This window comes from Crocuta crocuta, unplaced genomic scaffold (assembly GCF_008692635.1).
Source record: "Crocuta crocuta isolate KB4526 unplaced genomic scaffold, BGI_CrCroc_1.0 scaffold233, whole genome shotgun sequence".
In the NCBI taxonomy this organism is placed as follows: Eukaryota; Metazoa; Chordata; class Mammalia; order Carnivora; family Hyaenidae; genus Crocuta; species Crocuta crocuta.
The window spans coordinates 8,537,235-8,563,406 of record NW_027529526.1 but is presented as its reverse complement, the minus strand read 5'-3'; the positions used below and the strand labels follow the sequence as shown (position 1 = coordinate 8,563,406).

Genomic DNA, 26,172 nt, shown 5'->3' with positions numbered 1-26,172 from the left:
GGCGCGCAGAACTGTGACAATCTGAGTGCCTGGCTTCCTCTCTACCTGGGACTCCTTCGGGTGTGGGGCCTGGGCAAAGCTGCCTTTGCCGTTCCCGATTCGTGGCATAAAGTAATACTCAGTGCATGTTTCTTGAATGACCAAATGAATGAATGAGTGAGTGAAGGAGTGATTGAATAATTAAGGAGTCTGCAGGGAGACCCTATTGTTGTATTTTTCCCCAGCAGAAGAAATTTTCCAGGCTGTTACACTAATTAGGGCTAATATTCTCAGTTATTTTGAGGATAGCCTGAAATTTGCTGCTAATTTAAATAAAATGGTTACGTTTACTCATTAACCAATTAGCATGCTTCCCAGCAGCTTCTCCTCACTAATTTGATCAGTTACACTATGCTTTCTCCTACCCAGAGCTAAGAAAATCACAACTGTATCAGAGTAAACTTTTTAAGTAACATGGAAGTAGAAGTTCTCAAAGGGTTTAAACATGGATGTGAACTCTGCCCCTCTTTCCAGCCCACAGTGTCCCCACCGTAAGTTGCTCTATGTTATCATTCCTATCACTTGACCAAATCAGTTTTTCAAGGAAAACAAAACTTTCCAAACTATGGGGACTTCTTCTTTTTTTTTTCCTGAGAGAGAGAGAGACCACGTGAACAGGGGAGGGTCAGAGAGAGAGGGAGACACAGAATCTGAAACAGGCTCCAGGCTCTGAGCTGTCAGCACAGAGCCCGACGCGGGGTTCAAACCCACAAACCATGAGATCATGACCTGAGCTGAAGCTGGATGCTTAACCGACTGAGCCACCCAGGCGCCTAAGGGCACTTCCTGAAAGACAACGTGTCCTATGTTTGAAGAACAAGTGAATGAAACGAGGAGAAACTGGAAGCCAAAATACAGGCCCCCTTCCTAGCCCTGTGTTTGTCATTGATCTCAGGCTAGCTGGCTCATATCCCCCGATGTCATTTTCTTGTTTTCTTGGTTGTCAGAGGTGGAACTGACTTAGCAAATACCTAAGTTTCTGTGGCAGAGGCCGGCTTCCTGAGCACGCAGAAAACCCTAACTTCCCACACCCTCAGAAGTTAGCTGGCAGGGCCAAGTGACTGACTCTGGCGAACCAGACATGAGAGGAAGTGAGCTGAGGCACTTTTTATCTGAGGCATGAAAATCCGATTTCCAGGCACACTCTTCCCCTTTGGAGCGGGGTTGTGGATGGAACTCTGTACCTCAAAAATTCATATGTTGAAGTCCTAACTCCCCACCCCCCAGTATCGCAGAATGTGACCTTCTTTGGAAATAGTCATTGCAGATGTAATTGGTTCAGTTAGGATGAGGTCACGCGGGAGTAGGGTGGCCCTTAACCCAGTATGGCTGGCATCCTTATAACAAGGGACAGAGACCTGTACATAGGGAGAACACCCCATGAAGGTGCTGTGCTGCCACAAGTAGCGTTCTTGGTTGCCAAGAACTAACAGAAGCTAGAGGGGAGGCCCGAACCTGATCCTTTCCTCTGCCTTCAGGGGAGGCACAGTTCTGCCAAAGCCTTGGTCTTGGACTTCTAGCTTCCAGAACTGTGAGACAATACATTTCTGTTGTTGAAGGCACCCAGCCTGTAGTCCTTTGTGACAGCTGCCTTAGGAAATAATAGAGGGGCAAGGCCACATGGTCAAACAGTGCATCCACAGGGGTATCGGAGTCACTAATGGCCTGAAGAGGCACTCTGCCTTTAGCCAGCTTTGGGAACAGAGTAAGAGAAATGTCAACAGCCTGGAAATAAGGCAAAATGGGAGAAGTGGTCAGTCCTTTCAATATTCCACTGGGGCACTAACAAGCCCACCCAAAGGCATGCAATTTTCCAAGAGAACGTACCTGTGCTTGACTTGGCTATTTACCTTTTTGATTAGTAGCCAGCCACGATCAAGTTAAATGGTAACTTCCTGATTTCTGCCTGGGTAGTAAAGATCACACTAAAGGCTGTGATATTTCCCTATAGGACATTAACCGCTTTTGTATCTAATCTAGCAATCTTATTCTAATCTTCTTCTTTAGAAAATGCCTACAGATCCCGAGCTCCTCAAATGCTCTCTGGAACTGCTTACCCTGCTTACTGGCTCCCTGATTAAGGAATCAAATACGTTTCTGTCACATGTTCATTTTGATTTAAGAATCCTGTTATGCTTTTTTGAATTGACAAAATAAACTTGTCTGGTTAATGGCAATGAGGTTTGAAGATTGTTTCTGACCTGGCTGATACAGATTCTTCTTGGTTTTAAAACCCCAAATGGAATAACTTAGAAATCTGAAAGAAGGAAGGACGGGAAGTGACTCTGAAGGTTGGCAGGATAAAGGAAGGGCGGGAAGTGACTCCGAAGGTTGGCAGGATAAACTGGACCAGCTTTCTGTCCTGTCTTCCTGAAATTTGTCTTCCTCCTTCACCATTCTTGGCGATGCTTGGACGAAATCCAAGCCACACAGCTCAACTCTGGCCACATAGGTAATTCTTAGGAGAGAGAAGAGTTCAAGCCCTGGTTGTGGTGAAGACTTGAGGATTAAAAAAATCTAGAACAGTCTGTCTCCAGCCCTAGAATGGGGACTTAATGAGGGCAGTGCCTTCCATCTGGTTCATGACTGTTTCCCAGGGCCAAGAACACAATCTGGTACAGGCTGGACTCTCACTGATATCAGAAGGAAAAAAAATGTAATGAATTAAAATGTCATAGAATTCTAGGGTGGGAGTGCCCTTAGGTTTTTCTTAGCTTAAGCATCTACATGATTTAGGAACCTTTCATGATGCTCCTGGAGCCCACCACGTTGGCCTGGGCATCTCTGATGATGGTGAGGTCACAGTATTGTCAGAGCCAATGACTGGGAAGAGTTTCCATATATTGAGACAAAAATATGTGCCTTTATAATTTTGGAAGTTTACAGGTCCCTCTTAGATCTGTTCCTCTGCAGGCTAAACAATTTCCATTCTCAAGGACACAGTCTTGAGTTTCTTTACCAATCTTGTAATAATAATAGCCAATATCTAGTAAGCAATGACGTGTACCAGGTTTGTCGTGTTAATGCTTTATGTACATTGATTGATTCTTACGACAACCTTGAAGGGAGGTACTACTATAATCTCTATTTTATAGGTGAGGCAATTGAGGCACAATGACATTTTGACACCTATTCAAGGAACCCAATTGGCAGTGGTCTGTCTGAGGTTCAAACCCAGACTATACATTGCCTCATCATTTGTCTTGCAGCATTTTCAAGCTTCCTATCAAGGAAGGAACTCCTAGCAGAGTCTAGAAAGACTGTAACCTTGGGCTGATCTCTACTCCCCAGACAGCAATGTGAGGTACCACATCCTTCCCCTGGAGTTGTTCAGAGTACCACCTGCACAAGTGTATGTGGCAGTCCCATCTGTGCATATGTGAACTTCCGTGGTTTCTCCATGGCCTCTGTGGCCATGGTAATAAGAGATTTTGCCAAAATCTGCCAGTCGGGGGGAGAAGTGTCCCTGGAAATACATATTGAGGGTCTGATTTGGACCAAGTCTAGGAGATTCAGAGAATCCTCAGGGCCTGTTTTTGTCTATAGTGCCCTCATGAGGCGTCCCCTGACCTCATGCTAAGGTGATAGCCCTGAGCTCCTCCTTTTCTCCTCCCCCTCCAGGAGCCAGTGAAGTTTTTTAAGGGCTAGTGGATACCTTTGGGAAGGCTTGCCAGTCAGCAGCCCTGTCTTACCACCCACCACTTATCACCCACACCTCTCTCTCTGGGGGATGGAGGAACTTCACCAAGGACACAAAGCCCATCTCCAGGAGGACCCCATCCTCTTGGGCTCATGGTACAGGCCAGACTTCACAAACTCCTGCCACAGCAGGGTCCCCTACCACCCTGTTCCGGGAAATGATCTGAGGTTAGTCTCCAGTCTCCTTACCTCTGGGCACTAACAGCTGTGGGCCTAGTGGGAGAAGGTAACTGGGCCCCTGTGTTTACCATAGAGCCCAGTATAGGAATGGGGAAGGGGACCCACATCTTTACAACTTGCTTCAGCTCTCTATCAAGGAACGGATTCGTAAAGCACCAAGGGAAGGCAACTCCCAGGCTTCCTGGCAAGCCCAGAATGAACTCATAGCTTCTCAGGCCCAATGAATTTCAGAATGGGGGAATTGGAGGTACATAGATAGAGCTGGGAGAGCTGGGCCAGGAGCTGGCCAGCCCAGGTTCCTCCTCTGCAGAGAAGAAGACCTGCCCAGATGAGAGGAATCAATGGTGCTAGGGACCACTATCTTTGAGTAGAGTATTGATCAAGTGGAGGAAGGAGGAAAGCCCAGTGGCACAATCTGGATGGTGTTTACACAGTTGCCTGCAAATGTGGAAATTCACTAACCGAACCCTTCAGACGTGTGTACTTTAGTATACAACCATATCTCAATAAAAGGGTAAAACAAAATAAAGGCCCAGAGAGGGTTAAGGTGACATTACAAATGTGTGGCAAGACCAAGATGTCAGGATTCCTGAAGCCCGCCGCCCTCCTTTCCATTACTCCACTGTATTTTTGTTGCCACAGAAACGCAGTGACGCTCCATTAATCTATGGGTACACTTTGACCGGGGCAGAAATCCATAGCATATGACCCACGAGGTCAAGGAAAGTCAGTCCAGTGTGGGCTACAGTTAGAATATTGAGGGTATTGATACTGAGCAACACTTAATGAGCAATAGTAATAGTATAGCGCTATAGCAATATTGATAGCTAATAATTATTGAGCACTTAATACATGGCAGGCATTATTTTAAATACTTCACATGTACTTAATCTTTACAACAACCTTCACGATATATGTTATTATGAATCTATATTTTACAGAAAACACAATAGGCCCATATTTAAAAACTTGCCCATTTAGAAACATAACTAGAGAGCGTCAGAGCTGGTATCTGGACACAGACGATCTGATTCCAGGACCCACGCTCTTAACCACAACACAGACTGCCCCATATTCAATCAGCAGCAGCTAATAGACCAACAGCCTTGGCCCAACTAACCTCTACCATCCTCCAGAGGAAACCTTCAACGTTTGTCCGATGATCCAGATAAGCAACAATCTACCTAGACTTGTTAAAAGCAAGTTCATTCATTGTCTCCTGCACTGCATGTATTAAAAAGCAGGCAAGGAATGGACAAAAAGACCAAACCACTTGTGACCTGGTCACCTGGGCCCATACTCAAGAACAACCTGGGGACTTTCTGAGCTGAAAACTCTGGTGCCCAACTGCAATAATAATCAGAGGGATGAAAATTAAAACCACGGTGTGATATTACTGTATACCTGCCACAATGTCCATAATTTAAAAAGACAGATAATACCAAGTGTTGGCAAGGATGTGGAACCAGTAGAATGCTAAAATGTGGTTGGTGTGAGTAAAAATCGATCTAATTAATCTGGAAATCTGTTCGACCGTATATTGGTTGGCTTGTGTTGCCACAACAAAGTATCACCGGCTGGGTGGCTTAAACAACAGAAAGTCCTTTCCCCACAGTTTTGGAGGCTGGGAAGTCCAAGATCTAGGGGCTCGTGCATTCAGGTTTCAGGGAATGCTCTTTTGCTAGCTTGCTAACCACCTTCTCACTGTGTTGTCACATGAAAGAGACAGAAAGATGGAGAGAGCGAGTGAGAAACTTTGAGTTCTGTAGTGTCTCTTCTTACAAGGACACTAATTCTATCAGATCATGGATTCACCTTAATAACTTTTCTGACCTTAACTGCTTCCTTACTCCAAATACTGTCAGGGTTAGTGCTTCAACATATGAATTTTGGGGTGACACCATTCAGTCCATAGCATTCTGCCCCGGGCCCCCTCAAGTTCATTTCCTTCTCCCATGCAAAATACATTCATTTCATCCCAACAGCCCCTGAACTCTTAAGTCATTCCAGCATCAACTTGAGCCCAAATATCATCCAAATGTCATCAAAATGACATGTGTGTGAGGCTCAAGGTGTGATTTATTCTGAGGCAAAACTTCTCTCCAGCTGAGAGCCTGTGAAATCATAAGTTAGTGCTTCCAAAATATGATGGCCAGATAAACACAGGCTAGATGAGTGCGTTCCAGAAGGGGGAAACTGGAAGGAAGAGGTGATGGGGTCCCAAACGAGTCCAAAACCCAGCAAGGCCAATTCCATTTAATCTCCAGCCTTGAGAAGAATCCTTTTGTCTTGATGCTCTGCCCTGTAGGCCCACTGGGGTGGGATCACCCCCATGGGTCTGCGGAGTTGCCTGACCCTTTGGACCTCTGGGGTGGGCCTGTCCAAGCTGCTAGTTGCTTTGACCCCACCCCTGAGGCACTGGGCAGGGTCATCCTGGCCCACTGAAACCAGAGAGGCAGGCCTGCCCTTTGAGGAGACAGCCTTGCCCCTGGGTCTGTTGGTGGGGCTGGCCTTCAGCATCTATCTTCTTTTCTTGAAGAAGAGCACATGTTCACAGTGGAACAGCTCTGTGCTCCTGCCTTGTGAAATACAAGAAGCCACCGGCCTGCCTTCATTCTGTCCTGCGCTCTCTCTAGTGGAGGCTGCTGGTGTCTCTGCTAGTATAAGCTCATCTCTATTTCTGGCTTCTGCTGCCACAAAGCTGATTGAGTCCATGAGTTCTACCATGATTTCAATCAAATGGTTGTTCAGTTACACTCTGGGTTCTCTTCAGAGCACGCTTTCTCCTTTGTTTGCAATATGGACAGGCTAAGAATTTTCCAAATCTTCAAGTTGAGGTTAAATGGGGTCATAAGTGTCAAGCCCTGATCCAATGGGATGAGTGTCCCTTCAAGAAGAGACACCAGAGAGCTCGCTCATTCTCTCGTTCTTGCTATGTGAGGACACAGAGAGAAGGTAACCATCTGCAAGCCAGAAGGAGCCCTCACCAGAAACCACATCAGCCAACACTTTGGTCTTGAACTTCCCAGCCACCAGAACTGAGAAAATAAAGTCCCGTGACATTTTGTTACGGCAGCCCCAGCCGACCAATATAGGCAGTGTCTGCTACAAGTAAACACACGTCAACCCTATGACTCAGTGATTGGACTTGTAGGTATAAATCCAAAAGAAATGAGTGCAAATGTGCACCAAAATACATGAACAAGGATGTTCATAGTAGCAGTATTCATGATCCTCTCAAACTGGCAACTTCCCAGGTGTCCATCAGCCATTTCATAAAATGGAAAATTACACAGTAATAAAAATTACAAGTACACATAGCAGCACAGAGGAACTTCAAAATGTGATGATGAAAGACAGAAGCCAACACGAGAAAGCATACACCCTAGCATCCTATTGATATAAAATTCAAAATCGGGCAATAATGCCCTTTTTCTTGATCTGGGGGCTGGTTATATTGGTGAGTTTGCTCTGAAAACTTACTAATTTATACGCTTATGATTGGCTACTTTTTGTACATATGTTACATCCATAAAAGTTTACATTAAAAATAGTCATCCGTGAAAAATATCATGGCATTGTAAGAATGGGGAATGGGCTGCTGTACTGTGTGGGGTGGGGAGAGTGTGACCTGCTGACTTACAACTGACCAGTGACTGATGTCCCAGGAGCTTGGCCCCCAAAAAAGATGAGCTGGTGGAGGTCACAGCGGACAGTTGCTGGGAAGTCTCAGCACAGTACACTGGGTGACACACACATCCTGATAGCCCTCAGTTGTATGTGTAGGTGGGTAACAACTCTTTTAAACACTCACTATAATTGCACACATATACATATCTTCTATGCCATCTTTTTAAAAAAATCATCACGCTCTTCTGGAGGTAAGATAAGTAAACTCTAAAAGCATCAGATCAGAACCAATCAGTCTGTGGCATCCATGGAAAATGGCTGTCGATTGCACTTCATTGAATAAGCCATTTCTCTTGCCTGTGTTTCAGCATCCTCTTTGGATATCTGGATCTTAGGCTATGACTGGCTAATTTTTCCTAGAATAACTTATTTCCCTGGTAGTGTCCCCTCATTCTCCACCAGGAGAAGGTCCTAGGAGCTAGAAAAGTTCTCATGGCTATACATTTTGGCTCCAGCTGTGATCTACTAAAGGGCAGAGCCCAGACCATGAAATGGCTCTCTGAAGGGAATCTGAGATGTCAGGGAACTTGGGAAGGGCATGGCTGCCAGAGCCAGGGCTGTGATTTACCCATAGCCTCCCCAAATAAGTCAGGCATGCCCCTTTAAAAATTTATCATCTTCCTTGGTCCCTACCCCAGGGGATCCAGGCATCCCAGCATCTGCTTCCCCTTGCCTCCTTCCAGGCAAGGCAAGTGTGACTCTTCTCTTTTGCTCATGAGCATACTCCTAATGAAAAGCCCTGGAAGCCCTGGGCCCACAGTAGCCATGACATGACTTGGGTACCTTCCCCACACTGGACATACGTGGGCACATCCCCAGCAGGACCTCTCTCAGGAAACTCACCTGTGGCGTCATCCCATGGCAGATGTACACGATGGGAACATTCTCTGTGTCTGGACCCTGATCAAGACACAGATCGGTCTTCAGAGAGTTCTGCAGCTGGGCACCAGAGGAGAGGTGGCCACACCAAGGAGAGAGGAACAGAGAAACAAATGCGTTAAGTCAGGAGAAGCCAGCATTCCATGGAGACAGGTTCCATTTCCATAATCACACCACGGCCCCTTGAATATTATGGGAAGCAACAAACACCAGCTTTCGCCTTGCATGAAGGTGCCGAGGGAAAACCAGTCTCCTGTGTAGGAGAAGCATTTTTATGTTGTTAAACAACAAGCTGAGACAGTCTACATGGAAATCAAAGATACCCCTACACGCACACACACAACATGGCGCCAGGTTCTTCACCCTGTCCACTTCCACAGGGGTGGCACAACGGCTTTCAGTAGTCCCTGGTTAGAAGTCTTTGCTCTGGAAGGTTGGGGAAAGTGGGCAACACGTGAGCTGCCCTCGGGCCTGAGATGTCCTCTGGGTCCTCTCTGCCTCCTGCAGGTCCAGCAGTGTCTCTGCCTTGGCCCCAATGGTGCCCAGATGATGATTCTCCAGAGTGGGAGGTCAGGCAGGTGGATAAGGGGCGAATAAGAGGCCCTGGGTGGGGGCAGGGGAAGGGAGAGGTATCTCCTATCCTCCCCTATAGGCACATAGCAATCAACAGAACCAATGCCTGGGTACCATCGACCAATGTCTTACCATGTCAGGTAAGAAAGCTAATATTCAATGTTCCTCTCTGGCATATGTCCATTCCCACCCCTGGAAAGGAAAGGTTATGGTCCACATGGCCCTGCTCACTAGCTACAGCTGAGTAGACCACGGTGCGCACCAACACGCAGTTTAGAATGAGTTAATAATTCTCTTTCTCTCTCTCTTCTCTATCCTCTTTCTGGAATGTAACCATCTCCTCCTCTTATTCTGTCCTAGAACTCTAGATGAGAGAGTCAGTGTGGTCAATGGGTGATGGTCACAAGAACTGTGAGGCCATTTAGACTGGGTGTGGGGGATCTGTCAGGCCATATGTAAGCTGAGAAATCCAGTGTGGCCAAGGAAGAGATGAAGCATGGGACAGGATTAGAGAAGTTCTGTCCCTGCTATGGCTTTAGTGGCTTCTGGACTCGGGTGCCCATGTCCAGCTATACTTTACTTCCTGTGTCCGTAAGAGAGTTTGTGGTATCGTCGGCCACCTTAACTTGGGCTAGCTGATACATAGTGTTATCAATCGAAACACCCTGTTTAGAACAGAAAATGGGTATTGGAATTCAGGGAAGAATTGCCCAGGGCAATGGGCCACACAGGTGGGTCCTCTATCCAACAAGGCCAGAGGCTGACAGGGGCTGAGCCTTCATGGTCTTGATGACTTGTGGCAGGAATGCAGTGCACCCAATTAAGGGGTGCAAAATGGAATAACTGGAGGCACATATATGCTCTATGCATCCCCTGTTCTTGACAGGGGACAAGGAACAGAGTCCAATTCTTTTCTCTCGAGCTTCCCCTCCTCTACTGGGTGAAGGCATCTCTGTCCCAAACTTGCAGTTTGAATGTTCTGAAGAAGTATAAATGTGTGCCAGCTCCCTAGGCAGAGGCCCCAGAAACCTCTATGCAAAAAATCCTCTTTTATAAAACAGCTATTTGGCTTGCCTGTGTGAGGGAGCATATGTAAACACTCTCTGGACTTCTCCCACAGCCCACGGAGAGGTGGGTGTCACATCTAAAGCTGAGAACTGTAATCCATTAGTGAGACCCGCTAACTGCTGTCGCGAAGAGAAAGGTCCAAGGAGCCCTGATGTCAGACTTGGCTTTCTGCTAGGTTCTCAAAGCCATCTCCTGGGTGAGGAGGTAGGTGGTGCCTTTCAATAAAGTACCCCCAGCTCTGTGTCGTTCCTCCCCCGTCAGGCAGGTGGTCTGTTGATGCTGTTGGGAGAGACAGGCTAGGATGGAATCCTGACTCCAGCTGTGTGGTCTTGGACAAAGAACATTACTCCTTCTTGTCTGTTTTCTTCTCTCTAAAACAGGGATACTAATAGTGCCTACCTCATAGGGTTGTTATGAGGGTTAAATGAAACCAGACCTACAAGTACGTAGCACGGGGGCTGGTAAATGTGCAATAATTGTTAGCTACTATTATCACCGCTATAACCTTCCCGAAAGCCATTCAAGGAAACTAGCTTTTATGGCTGCATCTATGTGCCAGCTACCTTGTGAAGTGCTTGCCATGTGTTATTATCTCCCTGAATGCTCAGACTGACCCGGCAAGGTCAGTCGTATGATCTCCTTTAACGGTGAAGAACTGTGGCGTAGGAAGGTTTGCCTCACCTCGCCGTCTGTGACGCGATTTCCATTGCACGGACCCTTCCCCATGGCATCTCTACTTTGGCCTTTGCTTTGTCTGACAAAATCCTCTTCCTCCTTCCATTCTCAGATTCTCTGAGATTCCATTCTCACATTCTCACTCTGGAAGTCTTCCCTGACTCACGTCTGGGTGTAAGGCCATGGCCCTATGCTTCGCCACCACCTCCATTTCTCTTACTATAGCACTGAGTGTGCTGTATTCTTGCCACCGCTTCACATGCCCGTCTCCCCTGCCTGACCAGACTAGGGCTCTGTCTTTCTCATGGTCTGTGACATGGGCCAGTCCTGGCACACAGCAGACAGTAAATCCATGTGGAATAAATGAATGAATGAAGGAAATGAACAAATGGATGGCATTCTCAAATGAATGACTCTGGCAAGTGGACAAGTGTAAAATTCCTTTCCTCATGCAGCTGGCGACAGCCCTGAGACTGAAAAATGCCCCATCAGACGGTGTGACTACAACTTTTAAGGTTTTGTAACCTGTCACGGTTACACAGGGTAAGTGTCAAAGCTAACATGCAGGAGCCGGGCATGGCTGTTTCCAGATGCTGTTCCATCTCCACTGTCAGCACTAGAGCTGGGATGAATCCAAAGGCCCCAGCTCTTGGACACGAAGCCTCATGATCCGTGGGAAACCCGTGCCCACACAATGGGGCCCACAAGCCCTTCTGCCTGCAGGAGCCATTAATAGGACCTGTGAGTGGATTCATGTGCTCTGTTACAGACTTGATCCTGGCCCCACTGAGAGTCCCAGGAGGCTATTTGACCTGAGCAATATAGTTTGGTGTAAGTTAGAATGGATAAAGCAAAAAGAAACTCTACCCCCAAGAAGACATCTGGTGTCTGCATTTCAGAATAAAAATAATCACCAGGAAGAATGATTCAGCCTCAGCAAATCCTCCTGCGGCTGCATCCTGCTTTGCCCATCTTCACCCTGTTGCCCCCATTAAGAGTTCATTATGCTCATTGCCAAGGAAGCAAGTCTCTGCTCTGTCAGAGCCCTGGCTGTGGAGGGGCCAGAAGGGAGGGGAGGCTGGCTGGGCCTTGAGCAGGGCTGGCAGATGTACATGCAGGGGGGCAGAGACCTCCGCCAGCCCCAGAGACGGCTAGCACTGCTCAGTCCTTTGGGATGATTAGAGAATGGCTTTTCAGCATTTCAGAGTAAAAGCAGCGCTAACTATGGACTCAGACATATCCAGATCACAACCCTGTATATGCCACTTACTATTGGAGCAGCTAAAGATTTCTGGGTGTGGTGGTGAGAGGGCTACATGGTAAACCCGCTGTACATTTCATTAAGATGAGACTCTTTTGGTTGGAAGACAAGAATGCCTTTGGCCAAGACCCAGAACTGCAATGGCTGTGTACAGAAACCTCCACTGTTGCTTTCCTACTGTGGCTAATACTGTTTGGCTAATACCATTCAGCTATAGCTGACAGCTTGGTGAGAACATGAATCCAGAAGCTGACCCTAGCTCACAGGGGTTTGGGACCAATAGTTTCTCCAGAGCCGCAGTAGCATAACCATCCATTTTGGATTGGGTCCGACCATGGCCAAGCATCATACACAACTTGCTATGGGCAGCGTGTGGGGCACAGTAACAGCTGTGTCCTCAATATGGCCCTGGGGAGATAGATGGGGTTGATGGGCACTTCATAGTCCAGTGTGTTTCCATGGGAACAAGAGGATCTGGAGCCTCAGGTGACAAGTTTTCTGGCACCCAAGTTACACCAGCCTGAGAAGTGGAAGGCAAAGGGGCCACTGAGTGATTTTTCTCAGGACATGTCATCAACCATGCCATGGAAACCCTTGTGGGAGGATATGGCTTCCTCCTACAGGCTGGTCTGCTGGACAACAAAAGTCTGATGGGGGATGGTGGAGGGGAATTTGGGACCCATGCTCTGTGTCTTTTAGAATTCTAGGATGTCAGAGTTGGGAGGCCCACAGAGAACATGGAGGCCAATCCTCAGCAAGCATTCTTCTCTGCCCCTGCACCACCCAAGCAGATGCTATGCCCACTATATTCCTGCTGAGGCAGGCCTTGAACTCAGTTCTGACTACAGCTTATCCAAGGGGATGTCACAGTTCTTCCTCTGAGTTTCATCCTAGGATATAAAAAAGCTCTAAGGGGGTACTCTCCAAAGGGAGGGAGCAGAGTGATATCAGAAGCTGCTGTTTTAGACTCAGTTTCTCTGTTGATGACCTATGTGAACGTGGGAAGGTCACTTTGCCTTTCTGTCTCCCCCTCCATCCCGTAACATGGTGGTGGGCAATCTATGTAGTTTTGAGGGCTTGTACCTGTCAGCAGAAAAGCTCTATATGTTCAGAAAGCAAGGCCAAGTGATATATCAAAAAAAGAGAAAAAGCAGGTATCATTGAAAACATCTTGAGTTGAATGGTCCTGGGAACATTGGGATAATGGTAGAATTTACCCTATTCAAAGTATTTTAACCTTAGAAAATACAAATCGTTAGGATATAGAAGATATTTATATAGCTGAGACATTTTTCTATTCTAGGAGTACAGCATTATTTTGCTCCATTTAACATAGGAAGAAACCGAGGCCCATAGATGTTAAGACCCTTGACTGAGAAGTGGCTTGGTCAAGATTGGTTTGGATCCAAACCAGATCTGTCTAGATCCAAACCCTGTGCTCTGCCTTCCATAGGGATAACTGCTCTGTGCCAATCAACAGGGGGTACTAAAACCTCCCTCAAAGCACAGTGAGCTCAGGAATGCTGTGTTCCAGATCTCTTTTCCTGGAGGCTGTGTGTGTGAGCAGAAAGCATAAGCCGCTTAGGTGAGGGAGGCACACAGGCTGGTTGCTAGACCCTGAGGCACCCATGTTTGGGAAACAGTGGGTGTTTGGTATGTTACCTTGTGATCTTAACCTAACTGCAGGTTTTTGTTTTATCAAGTAGCACATGCAGGTTTGGGACTGGAGCTAAATTGCTTGAAATTCTAAAGGAGAGACTAAGGACCCCTCAAGGGAACAGAGAGGTTCGGGCTGTGAAAGCAAAAGTTGCCTCTCATCCAGTGGTCTATCAGAGGTCCCACATGGGAAACAGGAGGCTCTTCCTCCACTTTCCCCTTACTCTATAGCTCTTTCTGGCCTTCCTCTCTGTGTCTGAGTGAACCCCGAGGGGCAGGTCCTTACCACCCCATAGGCAATGATGTCCGAGTACATCCTCATCTCCGGGTACACGCTGACCAGGTACCACCGGAAGGTCTTGCACTGCAGCTGTTTCCTCAGGGCCTTCCTTGCGGTGATGTCCCCAATGTCGATTCCAGAGTCCTGTGCAGATTTGCAAATGCAGAGATAGAGCCACCACCAGAAAATGGCTTCTCCCCAGACCTCCCAGCCAAGGTTCCTGGAGACTGGTTAGTGAAGGGAGGACGTGGGACCTTGACTCCTTCATTTTCCTGCATGTCCTTAGCCTCATGACTGTCCCCATGTGGACACTGAAACGTGAGGTCAGCACTGATGGGAACCGTCCTCAAAGGCCGTAGAAAATAAATGGAACAAAAAAAAAAGCTGTGGTCCAGGGGTAAGTGAAAGAAGCTGGAGTACACAATTGGAGTAAGGTTTTCTCTACCTTATGCTAGAAGATGAGAGGTTCTCAGCTGTGGGGGGAAGAAGCGGTGGGGAAAGCGTGGAAGCTTTTCCTAATAATAGTATTCCTAATAATTGCAGCAGCAAGGCCTTCTGTAATGTTTCCAATGTGGTAGGCTCTGTTCTGCATGAGACCCGCACTTATGCTTATATGTATATATAGTGCCCCACTTAAACCTATAGGATAGCATTGTTTCATAGATGAGGAGTTGAGGCAAAGAGGTTCAGGGACCGTTGCCCAGAGTCCTACAGCTGATAAATGGTGGAGCTGAGATTTGCACCCAATCAAGCCGGATCTGGAGTTTGCACTTGTAACCTACGCTGTGCATCTGGAAGAGTCTGCCCTCCTATCTCCTAAGATCAGGTCCTTGTGGGAGAAGCAGACTCTCTCTTAGCTCAGGGGTCTTAGTGTAGAGAGGACTTGTGTGTCTCACTTCCCAGGTATATGAGAGTGGTGGTCCCTGCGGCATCGAGGTACAGCCGGCAAGGAGTGGTAATGGAGACATGGATGTGTCCTTGAGTGAGAGAGAGAGAGAGAGATTGAGAGAGGCCCCCATATTTCTTGTGGTCTCAGAGCAGAGGGGAGAACAGAGTCCTTGGGCCTGAACACCGGCCTTTGAACAGGGCACAGAATCAGTGGAGAAAGCGTTGATGTCACAGCAGAAGATGGCGAGGAGTCTCTCCAGCTTGGGATCAGGTGGAGACTCCGTGGCCTCTCAGAGGATGATCCCACAGAGCCAGGAACCAGAGAGGGCACGCGGTATCTCATAAGACACTAGTCCAGGGTAGAGAGAGAGGGAGACAGGAAATACAGCTCTCTCCCACTGATACTGCTGCTCGTGTGCTGGCCATATGAATCCCTGCTTCTAGAATCAGCTCTGGGGATCAAGTTACTGGGGTTGGGAACATAATGAAATGATTAGGGTTTGAGTCTGAAATGTCTGAGACAAATTACAAAATGGCAGCCACGCAAATCTGCATATGATCAGAACAAGTATTTGGTATTCGACCATGGAGGCTTAAATAACAACACAGTGTAGACACAGAAGAAATAGATTTGTTTTGCCCACCAGAATTTAGGTAATAAAAAGTGTGAACCTATTAGAGCCTGAAGGTTTAGGTTCCAGACCGCTAAGGGGCAATGTCTTCTCGATGACCTCATCTATAACTTGCCTATTTCTCAGCTCCTGCACAGAGAACCTCCCAGCAACTGCTACTTGGCCTTTCTCTGCTGGATCCAGGAAGCATTTTAGACTGATCTCTGTGGACCTACCACTGAGCCTAGACTGTATTGATGAGACTAGATTGAAAAAATATTTAGGGAGCATTTCAGATAAAACTGGCAATACATGTAACCTGTCACTACCTCCAGCCCCATCCCAAGGAACCTGTTAAGTAGTAGCTCTTTAAACTTCTCTGCACCTTATCCTGATATCACAAAGCTATTTGCGAGGACCCAGGCCTTCCCCCTTCATGCTATAATTGCCTTTATATGCCAACAAATTAGCGCTGTGTCTCAGCTTTTACAGGGAGCCACGGGAAGACCCTGTCTCTGGAAGGCCCCTGTGCTTTCCTAAAAATCTCGGTTCCCACAGGAAAACTTTCTTTCTACATTCAGGGTCAAGGGAAAGTTGGTCTCTCTCCTTATGATCTAAGTGAAGGTGGGAGAAATACCCCTCAGGGGCTCATTCCTCCCTTAACTTCTAGGACACTCAAGAATCAGAGCTTTGCTCAGCTTATATTTCTGGACATCATGCCCCTTTCCTCTTCCTGTTTATTAGTTGACTTCTGCCTTTCCATTTTAATGGTTCAGCACGTCTGTACAGCGTATTTACTGTAAATTGCATCAAACTGTTTGCAGATCGGGGGAAGACACTGAGAAATAAGCAAACTTTCTCGGATTAGGTTACCTTGGCCCTTATTCTTAGAAAACAATAAATGTATCTCCCCCCTCTGCCAAATACTCAGTGGGTGGAACAGAGTCCCTTGCGAAAGTTGTGTCTCCCCAGAACCTCCGGATGTGATCTTACTTGGCAATAGGATCACTGCCGACAGAATTCACTGGAGATCTGTAGATGAAATCATTCTGGATTTAGCATGAGCTCTAAATACAATGACCAGTGCCTTCCTAAGAAATTAGTGGGGGGCGGGGAGCGTTGGACACACAGAGACCTGGAGACAGAGGCAGAGACTGGAGTGATGCATTTACAAGACCAGGAATATGCCAGGAGCCACCAGAAGCTGGAAGAGGGGAAGTATCCTCCCCTAGAGGTTTCAGAGGGAGCGCAGCACTGTCGGCACCTTGATTTGGGGCTTCCGGCCTCCAGAACTGTGAGAGAATAAATTTCTGTTGTTCAAAGCCTCTCAATTTGTGGTAGTTGTTATGGTGGCCCTTGGAAACCAATACACGCAGCCACACGAAAAGCTGTCCGGTATTCCCGCCCGTGTGGACAGCCACATACACAAGGTCTTGTAGCTGAACCTAGAGAAGGGCCATCACCTGCTCACCATGGTGAGTCATCCCTGGCACTCAGCCAGTCTTTGGGCAAGAGGAAGGGGGAGGGGGCAGCGAGAGGGGGAGGGATCTAGAGTTCCTGAACCCTGTGTAAGAGAATATTGATGCTTTGCTGCAGGCTGACTTCCTGTTCGTTGATAAACAAACGGATTTTCAATTAAAGCAGAAGGGATGCCAGAGCTGGGGGGCTTTTCTGGTCTTCCCAAAGCTCGGGACTGAATGTGGTAAGGAAGCAGCTGAAGGAGCCGGCAGGGGGAGGTCTCAGCGTAGAAGGTGCCCAGGCAGGATGAATGCCCAGCAAGGGCACTAAAAAGCTGGGGTGGGAATGTAGAGGGCAGAGGCAAGACCATCCACACCAAGAGTTAAGATTTCTCTGGTGCTTTTCTGTTTGCTGAGCACTGACCAAAGCCTTTATGTATATGGACTTTAGTTTGCAAGGCAGCCCCTGGGCAGGGATGTAGGGTCTGGCTCTATACCCACAGCTGGGATGCCGGAGACAAAAGGTTAATTAAACAGGTAACAGGTGTGCTGTGGTTGAGCAGAAGGTCTTGACACAGCACCACAGCAAGGGCAGCCAGGAAAGCTCTTGGAGAGGGCCCGCAGGGCACATGGCATCTGCACTTCCTCCCTCTTCTTTCCTTTCTGGCTCATCTTGAGTACGTGCCAGGTGCTGTCCTAAGCACTGTGCATCTGAAGAGGAAGAAGGCACAGACTTTGCTTGAAAGGAAGGTCCAGACAAGTAAACAGACTCTACACAGTGTGAAGCACAGACGTGAACAGATTGCTGAGGGAGAGCAGAAAAGGAAGGAGAACTTAGTCCATCTCACTGCAGCCAGGATGGTGGGGAGGGAAGGTGAGCAATCAGAGAAGGCTTCCTGGAGGAGGTGACACTCAAGGTGAATTAAAGACTAGCTAAACTAGGATTACCAAATCTGGCAGCCCCAAACCAGCATCCAGAGAGATCCGAACGGTTTCTGGCACCACTCCATACCTACTCCTCAGAATCTCTCTAAGGACGAAACCCAGAATTAATATTTTCAAAAACTCTTCAAGTGATTCCGCTGCACCTGGTCTGCAGATCTGCTTTTAGGAGCCACTGACTAAGGAAGAAAGGAATTACACACACTGCCAGCAAATCCATTTGTTAATAAGCATTGGCGAGATTTCCTAAGCTCTGATCATGTGCCCCGCCTTGTACTAGGCATGGTGACACAAATGAAGAACACAATCTGTCCCCAGGAAGCCTGTGGTCTAATGCAGTGGCTCTCTGCCCTGGATGGATATTAGAATCCCTGAAGAGCTTTCCAAAAAATGATCCCTGGTCCCCTTCCAAACCAATTAAGTCATAATCTCTGGGGCCGGAGCACAAGGGGTTTTAATGTTCAGACAGATTTGGGAGCCCCTGGTTTAATAGAGAGAGTGCGCATACGCGTGCAAGAGAGACTTTCACACAAAACATTCTTCCACAGGACAGTGGTGCAATGACAGAGACATGCATGCAAAGGGGGCGTTTTCTCTCACTGAGGCTGAGTTCTAGAGGAGGGGTCACTGGAACTGAGTCTAATAGGATGGACGGGAATTGGTAAGGGTTGAGGCTGGGGAAGAGGCAGAGGGTAGGGAGTTCCAAGCAGAGGGGACAAAATGAGCAAACATACAGAGAGAAGAAATAGCATGGAATAGACGGGGAACTCTGGAGTTCTCACTGTCCGTGCAGTCTACAGAAGCTATAACGCAGAGTGGGCGCAGGGTGGTTACAGGTGGGCGGGGGACTCTATGCCTGATCTCATGCACAGTGGAGAGTCCTTTAAAGATTTTAAGCAGGGCAATGATGTGGTCGCTGTGAGTTTTTAAAAAAAACTGTAATGTTTTACTATTATTTTTAAAATTTTTTAAATGTCTAATTCTGAGAGAGAGAGAGAGAGAGACAGAGCATGAGCAGGGCAGAAGCCTAGAGAGAGACCTACAGAATCAGAAGCAGGCTGCAAGCTCTGAGCTGTCAGCACAGAGCCTGACATGGGGCTCAAACCCATGAACTGTGAGATCATGACCCGAGCCAAAGTCAGATGCTCAACCCACTGTGCCATCCAGGCATCCCAATGTTTTATTATTTTTGAAAGAGAGAGAGAGAGGGAGAGAGAGAGGGAAAGAGGGAGAGGGAGAGAGAGAGAGAGAGAGAGAGAGAGAGAGAGAGAATCCAAAGAAGGCTGTAGGCTCTGAGCTGTCAACACAGAGCCCAATGCGGGGCTCAAACCCACGAACTGCGAGATCATGACACGAACTGAAGTTGGATGCCTAACTGACTGAGCCACCCAGGCACCCCACTGTGTGTTTTTTTGTTTGTTTTTAAGATAACTTTGGGTAGTGTGGAGGATAGACTTGAGGGGATAAGATTTGAGCCAGGGAAACCAGTCAGAGAGGCTCTTGCAGAGGAAAAGACAAGGGCTGAACTCGGATGGGAGGTAGGTAGGAGCGGACAGGAGAGTTGGGGCGGGGGGTGGACTGGGAATGGGGCCGAAGGGAAAGGAGGATCAGAGGAAGATGCTGGGTTTCAAGCTCGTAGATATGGGCAGATGGTGGCGTCCTAAACTGCATTGGGAGGAAGAACAGGAACAGCTTTGGGGGTAAAAGATGTTCTCTGTTTTTGGCAGATCCAGTTTAAAGTGCCTGAGGGAGCACCCAGGAGATCGATGTGCAGCCGTAGGTCTGAAGCTAAAGGCGAAGTCAGGGTTAGAGATATTAGTTAGGAAGCCGTCAACGGATAGGTGGTAGGAGGACCCAGGAACAGATGGGACCACCAGGGAGATGACGTAGAATGAGAGCAGTTGGCCAAGGATGGATGCCTGCGTGCACCTAAGCATCAAGGGGAGGTAAGCGTTGCCCACAAGGGAATTAGGAGCCATCAGAGAGAGATGGGAATATTCTGGGGTGTGGAGTCATGGAGCCAAGCAGTACAGAATTTCAAGGAAAAGGTGGGATCCTGTAGGTTAATAACTTTAAAATGTCCATTAGGCAGTTAAGATGCTTTGTCAAAAGCAGTTTTGGGGCAATACTGGGATATGACTTGAGAAGGATATGAATGGAGCAGGGGGGAAAGTGTTGACTCCTTCAGAAGTCTCAGAAGGGGTAGGAGACAGAGTCTGGTCAAAGCAGGGAATAGTGGGGGTCAAGAGGTAGATTTTTAAACACACTGACCTCCTCTATCTGAGGCTTTATCCTGGACACTCCCACTTCTCATTACCTTTCCCTTTTTAAAAAAATTTTTTTAATGCTTGATTTTGAGAGAGAGAGACAGAGAGACACAGAGAGAAAGAGACAGAGAGAGAGAGAGAGAGAGAGAGAGGGGGGCAGGCAGAGAAAGAGAGGGAGACACAGAATTTAAGCAGGCTCCAGGATCCGAACTGTCAGCACAGAACCTGACGTAGGGCTCCAACACACAAACAGCAAGATCATGACCTGAGCTGCAGTCGGATACTTAACTGCCTGAGCCACCCAGGAGCCCCTCATCTGTCTGTCTTGAGTTCACTCCTGTCTCATCCCACCCATTTGACTGGGTTTGAACTACCCTCCAAGAAGTCACAGACACACACTGAGTTTTATCATTTTGCAATTACTTTTCTCTCTTGGTTCTCTGCCATTCATTGGATTTACTGTCCACTTCAACATCTATCAGTCATTATGAGGGGAGAGAGCTAAAAGGTTTGCAGCTTTGGGTACAGGGAGAAGGGGGCAGGAGTGTGGACAGGACTCTAAGAGCCTGGGGATCTATGATACCTGACTGCTAAGTTTCCGGGGGAATTTCCAAGTGCTCTTAACATTCGCTATCAGAGGACACCCACAGTGGGGCTCAGCATGCTCCCCAGAAGACTGCAATCCAACGCCCACAGCCACAGATGGGTCCAGAAGGCACCACTGTTTCCCTAGAAACACTCCCACTGTCATGGATGCAATCCTGGGGCTGGTTCATTAAGGTTGCTCACACTCCGGCTGGTACTTCTTGGCTCTGCTTTCTTCTCCCTACTGCTGAAATGTCACTGGTCGTGGGAGTAGGAATCCCAACCCAACCCAACCCAACCCAACCCAACCCAACCCAGCCTCCCCACCCCATGATGGTGGAGGTGATTGGGGCTGCCTAAAAGCTCCTGCCCATGGTAACTTTCAGTCACTCCACCAGAGCAACATTAGCTGGGTGGAGAGATCAGGGCACAGGGCCTTCATATGGAAACATTAGGCAAAAAATCAACCATTTCCCTATTAGGAAGAGAGAACTGAAGCTTTTTAAAGGCTTCCCAAGGGGAAAGAAGGAGGTCATGCAGTCAACAGCTGTCTCACATAAACAGTGCAACATAAGCAATGATCTCCAGGCAGACAGGCTCATAAGCAGGTTGGAATCCCGTGGCTGGCATCTGTTGGGTTCTCCCAACTCAGTGGTCCAAGGTCATTTCCATACGACACCTGGCAAGGCTGAATCTACTAGAGAAACATTGCTTTTTCTCTGGCACTTCTTAAGTATAGGTAATCTGAGGGACAGAGGACAGTGGCAGACAATGATGGTATTCTGCAAAGATTAGAAACAGTCCAGAACAGTTCCCTTCTCCTCGGAGGGTCCTGTGAGAGTGTATCCCCTTCCCCATGCATGTGGTTCCAGAAATCCCAAAGGCCGGCAGACATTCCTTATTGCTCTGGTCAAAGGTTCAATGAAGAAGCCTGAATATAGTCTACAGGGAGATTCAGGGGCATTTTGTGAATTTTGGTAATTTCTTGTATAGTTGTATAGCAGAGAGGCTGAGGACCTAGACATGAAGTAAACTTAGAGCCACTTGGTCCAACATTCTCATTTAAAATGAGGATACTGAGGTCAGGAGAGAAGTCTTCCCTTAAGCATGCTGATCAGGGACAGAGGTGGGAGAAGACATGGCTTAGTGCCTCATAGTCAGCCTCTTTCACATGTAGCACATTTTGGGGCTGAGAGTCTACTCTTCCATGGATAATAAGACTCTGTTTGACCCATGAGGAGAGGGTTTAGTTCCATATTTTTTGTTTTTGTATGTTTTCCCACCAGCTCCCCCCTCCCCCCGCAAAAACCCCATCCCTGCAGGGGCTTCCTACCTCTTGGGGTATGTTCCATGCCATGTAGACATGGCTTTTAAATTCGTCCATCCAGACTTCAGCCACCCTGAGGGCGTTCCTGCGGACATGGGCTGTGAGGTCCTCAGTGTAGGGCTTGTGGGCTCGTTCAATGTGGGCAATCCGAGAGCAAGGCAGGACCTCTACACTCCCACCACACTGCCACACCTGTAGAAGACACAGAGTCACTCACCAGTGCCCAGACCTGACTCTGAGCCACTAAACCAGACCACAGGCGACCATTCAATCTGAGCACGAACAGCTCCAGCTCTCTAGCTCTCTTCATCTTGTCTCTCCAGATGACTGTCTACAGAGCAGGTGAGTTCTACTTCATTTCCATTCCTATAGCGGGAAGGTTACTGAGCCATTATTTTGTGTCTTGTTCCTTGTTGCTGTGGATGTACCAGCAAAGAATGAATGCATCTTCTTTTCCCATTCCTTTCATTCGTGCAAAGAAGAGACTAGGCATTTTGTGACCAAAGATCTGGGTTTCCTCGCCCCTGACAGACACATTTACAAAAATCTTTGTATCAGTCTCTGCAGCAATGCTTGACCTAGAGGAAGCAGTAGAGACTCCCAGCAGAGGTATCCTCCTAAAATGGACCACATGGGCCTGGACACAGATTAGTTATCACCAGAGGGAGCGAGCCAGGTACCCTTCTCCTAGTCCATCTTTCTTGGGTCCTGAGTTCTAACAGAACCCAAGAGACAGGGAGATACAAAGAAGGTACTCCTGTGAAACTTCTCACTGACATCGGTGACCAGGAGCTTGAATTTGATGCAGTTTGACTTCAAAACATAAAGAAAGATGATCTTGTATTCTGGGTGCTAAGGGACAGTGTCTCAGAGGTCTTGCCACAAACATGCCACCCACTCTCAACTTTCACCGTTCTGGAACATGCACATCGTTTTGTCATTTTAGAATGCCACTCCTTCTCCAGCTGAAAAAAATGTAACCTCTCAAGATCCTAGCCACATGACTTCTCTGTTGTGGAGTCTTTGGTCAATTCATGGGGCAGAGCCAACTTCTCCCTCCTCTAGCCCTGAAAGCTCTTGATATCACAACTTCCTGCTTACCTGGAAGCCTCCTTACCTCTGTGTTCCTTGATGGAAGACCCGTGTCTTCATTTTTCATTCCTAGCACTAATACAAGGCCTGGTACATACAGATACTTAGTAAGCACTTGTTGAATCAATATATGGATGGTGATACTTTATCAGTCAATCAATCAATATATGATTGATGCTTAATAAGTGTGGGATGAATCTGAAATACCTGGCCAGAGCTGATGAATGAGGCTTCTGAGGGAGAATAATCATCATTTCTTGGCAGATAGCAGTGATCACTTGTCAGGTACTGTCAACCAGGCAATTCAGTAGATAATGTTCACACTTAGAACATGTATCCATCAACAACCATAGGTCTTCATCTAAGATAAGGTCAACTTTGGTTTTTCCTTTTCTTTAATTTGAGTAGAGTTAACATGCAGTGTTGTATTAGTTTCAGATGTACAAGATAATGATTCAACAATTCTATACACTTCTCAGTGTTCATCAAGATAAGTGTACTGTGAGGTCAACTTTGGATTTCACTGAATTATTCCCTGTGTTAGGAAGAGAATGCCTTCTCTTCTACCTGTCTATTTCACACCAGTTGGTCCCTATGAACTGTCAGAGTTGGAAGTCAATTGATCGCCTTTCCACTTTCTGAACTTGTCTTGCATTCAGTATATAATTTAGGGCCCATGGAAATGAAACAAATGTTTGCACTGAGTGTCTACCATATACCAGACACTGGACTGTGTATGTGGGTAGGTAGTAAAGCATGGTGGTTATGAGCAGAGGGTTTGGAACCAGACTACTTAGGATCAAATCCTGGCTCTGTTGCATGCTAGCTGTGTGACCTTGGGTAAGTCGCTCAATTTCATTGTGTTTCAGTTTTCTCCTCTCAAATGGAGGTTATAATAGTACCTCTCTCATGAGGTTACTGAGGAGATTAAAGCGATTGTACACAAAGTGCTTAGGAACATGCCTGGCACTTAATAAGCATGTCATCAGCTCAGCTATTACTATACAAACTATATTAGCTGGATCTTCAGAATAACCCTGTGTTGTAGTGGTTACTGTCTCCAATTCCAAATGAGGAAATTGAGACTAAAGGCTGTCCCTTGTCCAAGGCCACGCAGCTGGTACTGACAAGGATCTGTCTGACCTGCACCGAAGCTTAGGCAAGAGAGGAAGCCATGGAAGGCCTCAGGCTATGTACCTTCATTTCCACGACCTGTACATTCTGGAGATCATGCTGATTTCCAATCCACTTTGTTGAGATTTGCAATGAAAGCCTAGAATACTGTGAATATGTTATTGGCAACACAAAGAGTCAGGGTAATTACTCTTTTGCAACCGGAATGGAGGCTATTACTTGGCATGTTTCAGCAACACAACACAGGACATGATTGGTAACAAAGCGCTTTTATTACAAGACCTGTTTCTCAGAGAGTCGGTTCACCCTTTCACCTTAGAGTGAGTGGATCTTCTGTGGTTCTGATCACAAGCGTGGCAGCTGCACCTCCTACCCCACTGAGCGCTTGGTAAAAGGAATGGTGTGGACTCACTGTTGGGCTCTCAAATCAACTCCTGTTTTCTTTTCCTGTGGCCATAGCCCTTGTCTAGACCACTGTCTTGTCTCACCTGGATTCTGCAACAGCCTCCAAACAAATGATCTCCCTCCTGCCTTCCTCCTCCAGCCTCTTTTCCTCCCTGCGGCCAGAGTGATCTTTTTAAGGTGTAAGGTGGATCATGTCCCCCTGCACTGGACATTTCCCAGCATGGCCCTGAGGCTCCTGGGCCCTGCCCTGCCCATCCCTCCAGCCTAGGGCTGTCTCCCCCATATGCTCTATGCCACAGCCCCACTGGCATGTTTTACTTCCTCCAGCATTCATGTTTGTTCTCCCACATTTAGACTTTTGCACATACAATTATATACCCCACCCCTGCCTAAGGTCTCCTTTAGACACGTGCTAAATGGTGTTCAGGACAGATCATGGGTTTCCAGCAGAGGTGGGGTGGCTGGGCTGGGTGGAAGGGCGTAGCATTTGAACGCACAGCTTTGGAGCAAGCGAGAACTAAACTCAACCATTTTTACCTCTGCCACCTGCTGTAATTTCACCTTGGGCAGGTCACTTCTCCCAAGCCTCAATTTCGCCCAGGAGAAGGGGGGATATGTGGATTCATGTTCAATCCCAGGCCTGCTTCAGTCTGAGCCCCACATGGATGGCAGTCAAGGAGGTAGGGGCAGGATATCTGGGTTCATTCTGTCCCCACTGTGTGCCTGTTGAGGGGTGACTGTGGGCCACTTAACCTCTTGTCTATGAAATATGCGTAAGAGAGGTTGCTCCTGCCCAGGGCTGTGGTAAGCCCTCAGTGTGCACACATTACTATTTTATAATAACCCTGTAGTCACTGCTATTTGGCTCTTCTTGAATATCCACTTTTGTGGGGGGCGGGGGGGGAATGACTGCTGATGACTCCCATGTCTGGCTGAAGCCCAACAGATAAGAGACAGGTTACCTTCTAGAGTGCCTGGCCCAGTGTGGAAGGGTGAGCCAGGCTCCTCCCTATAGACTAGGAGCACTTGTCAATCTAGAAGTCACTCCCACTCTCCTACCTATAGAATTCATCTACAGAGGGGGCAACAGCATCTGTCTTGAATGCAGCCTTTGGGTTTCTAGCAGTGTCTGGGCATTGGAGCAGAAGATGTGGATTTGGCATGTTTACCCCACTGCTTCGGGACTCTGCCCAATAACAATGAAATAAACAAGAGGAAGCCCATGCTCTCTGATCCCCAGGTGATGAGTGGCTCTGCCGCCCAATGACTTGACACAGGGAGATCCTCAAAAGTCTGACCTGCAGCTGATCTCAGAGACCTTGTCATGGATGGTAGACATAGGATAGGAAGGAAAATCACTGACATTTGGACCTTCCGGAAGATGACCTTCTGAAACTTCCATGGAGGCTTGGTGGAGCGGAGGGCAGGAGCGAGGAAATGAGGAAGGGGTGCTGCACCTGGGAC

The 26,172-nt window shown here is 47.5% G+C and overlaps 1 protein-coding gene across 1 annotated transcript in view; it reads right to left on the bottom strand.

Annotated features, from left to right (window-relative positions):
• GALNT18 (polypeptide N-acetylgalactosaminyltransferase 18) overlaps positions 1-26,172 on the bottom strand; it is a 355,226-nt gene that overhangs the window by 36,913 nt on the left and 292,141 nt on the right. The window contains exons 7-9 of the mRNA XM_077761194.1: positions 22,084-22,269; positions 14,007-14,144; positions 8,452-8,547 (exon numbers count right to left, since the gene is read on the bottom strand). Of these exons, the coding sequence (XP_077617320.1) occupies positions 8,452-8,547; positions 14,007-14,144; positions 22,084-22,269 (420 nt within the window). The remainder of the gene's footprint in view (positions 1-8,451; positions 8,548-14,006; positions 14,145-22,083; positions 22,270-26,172) is intronic.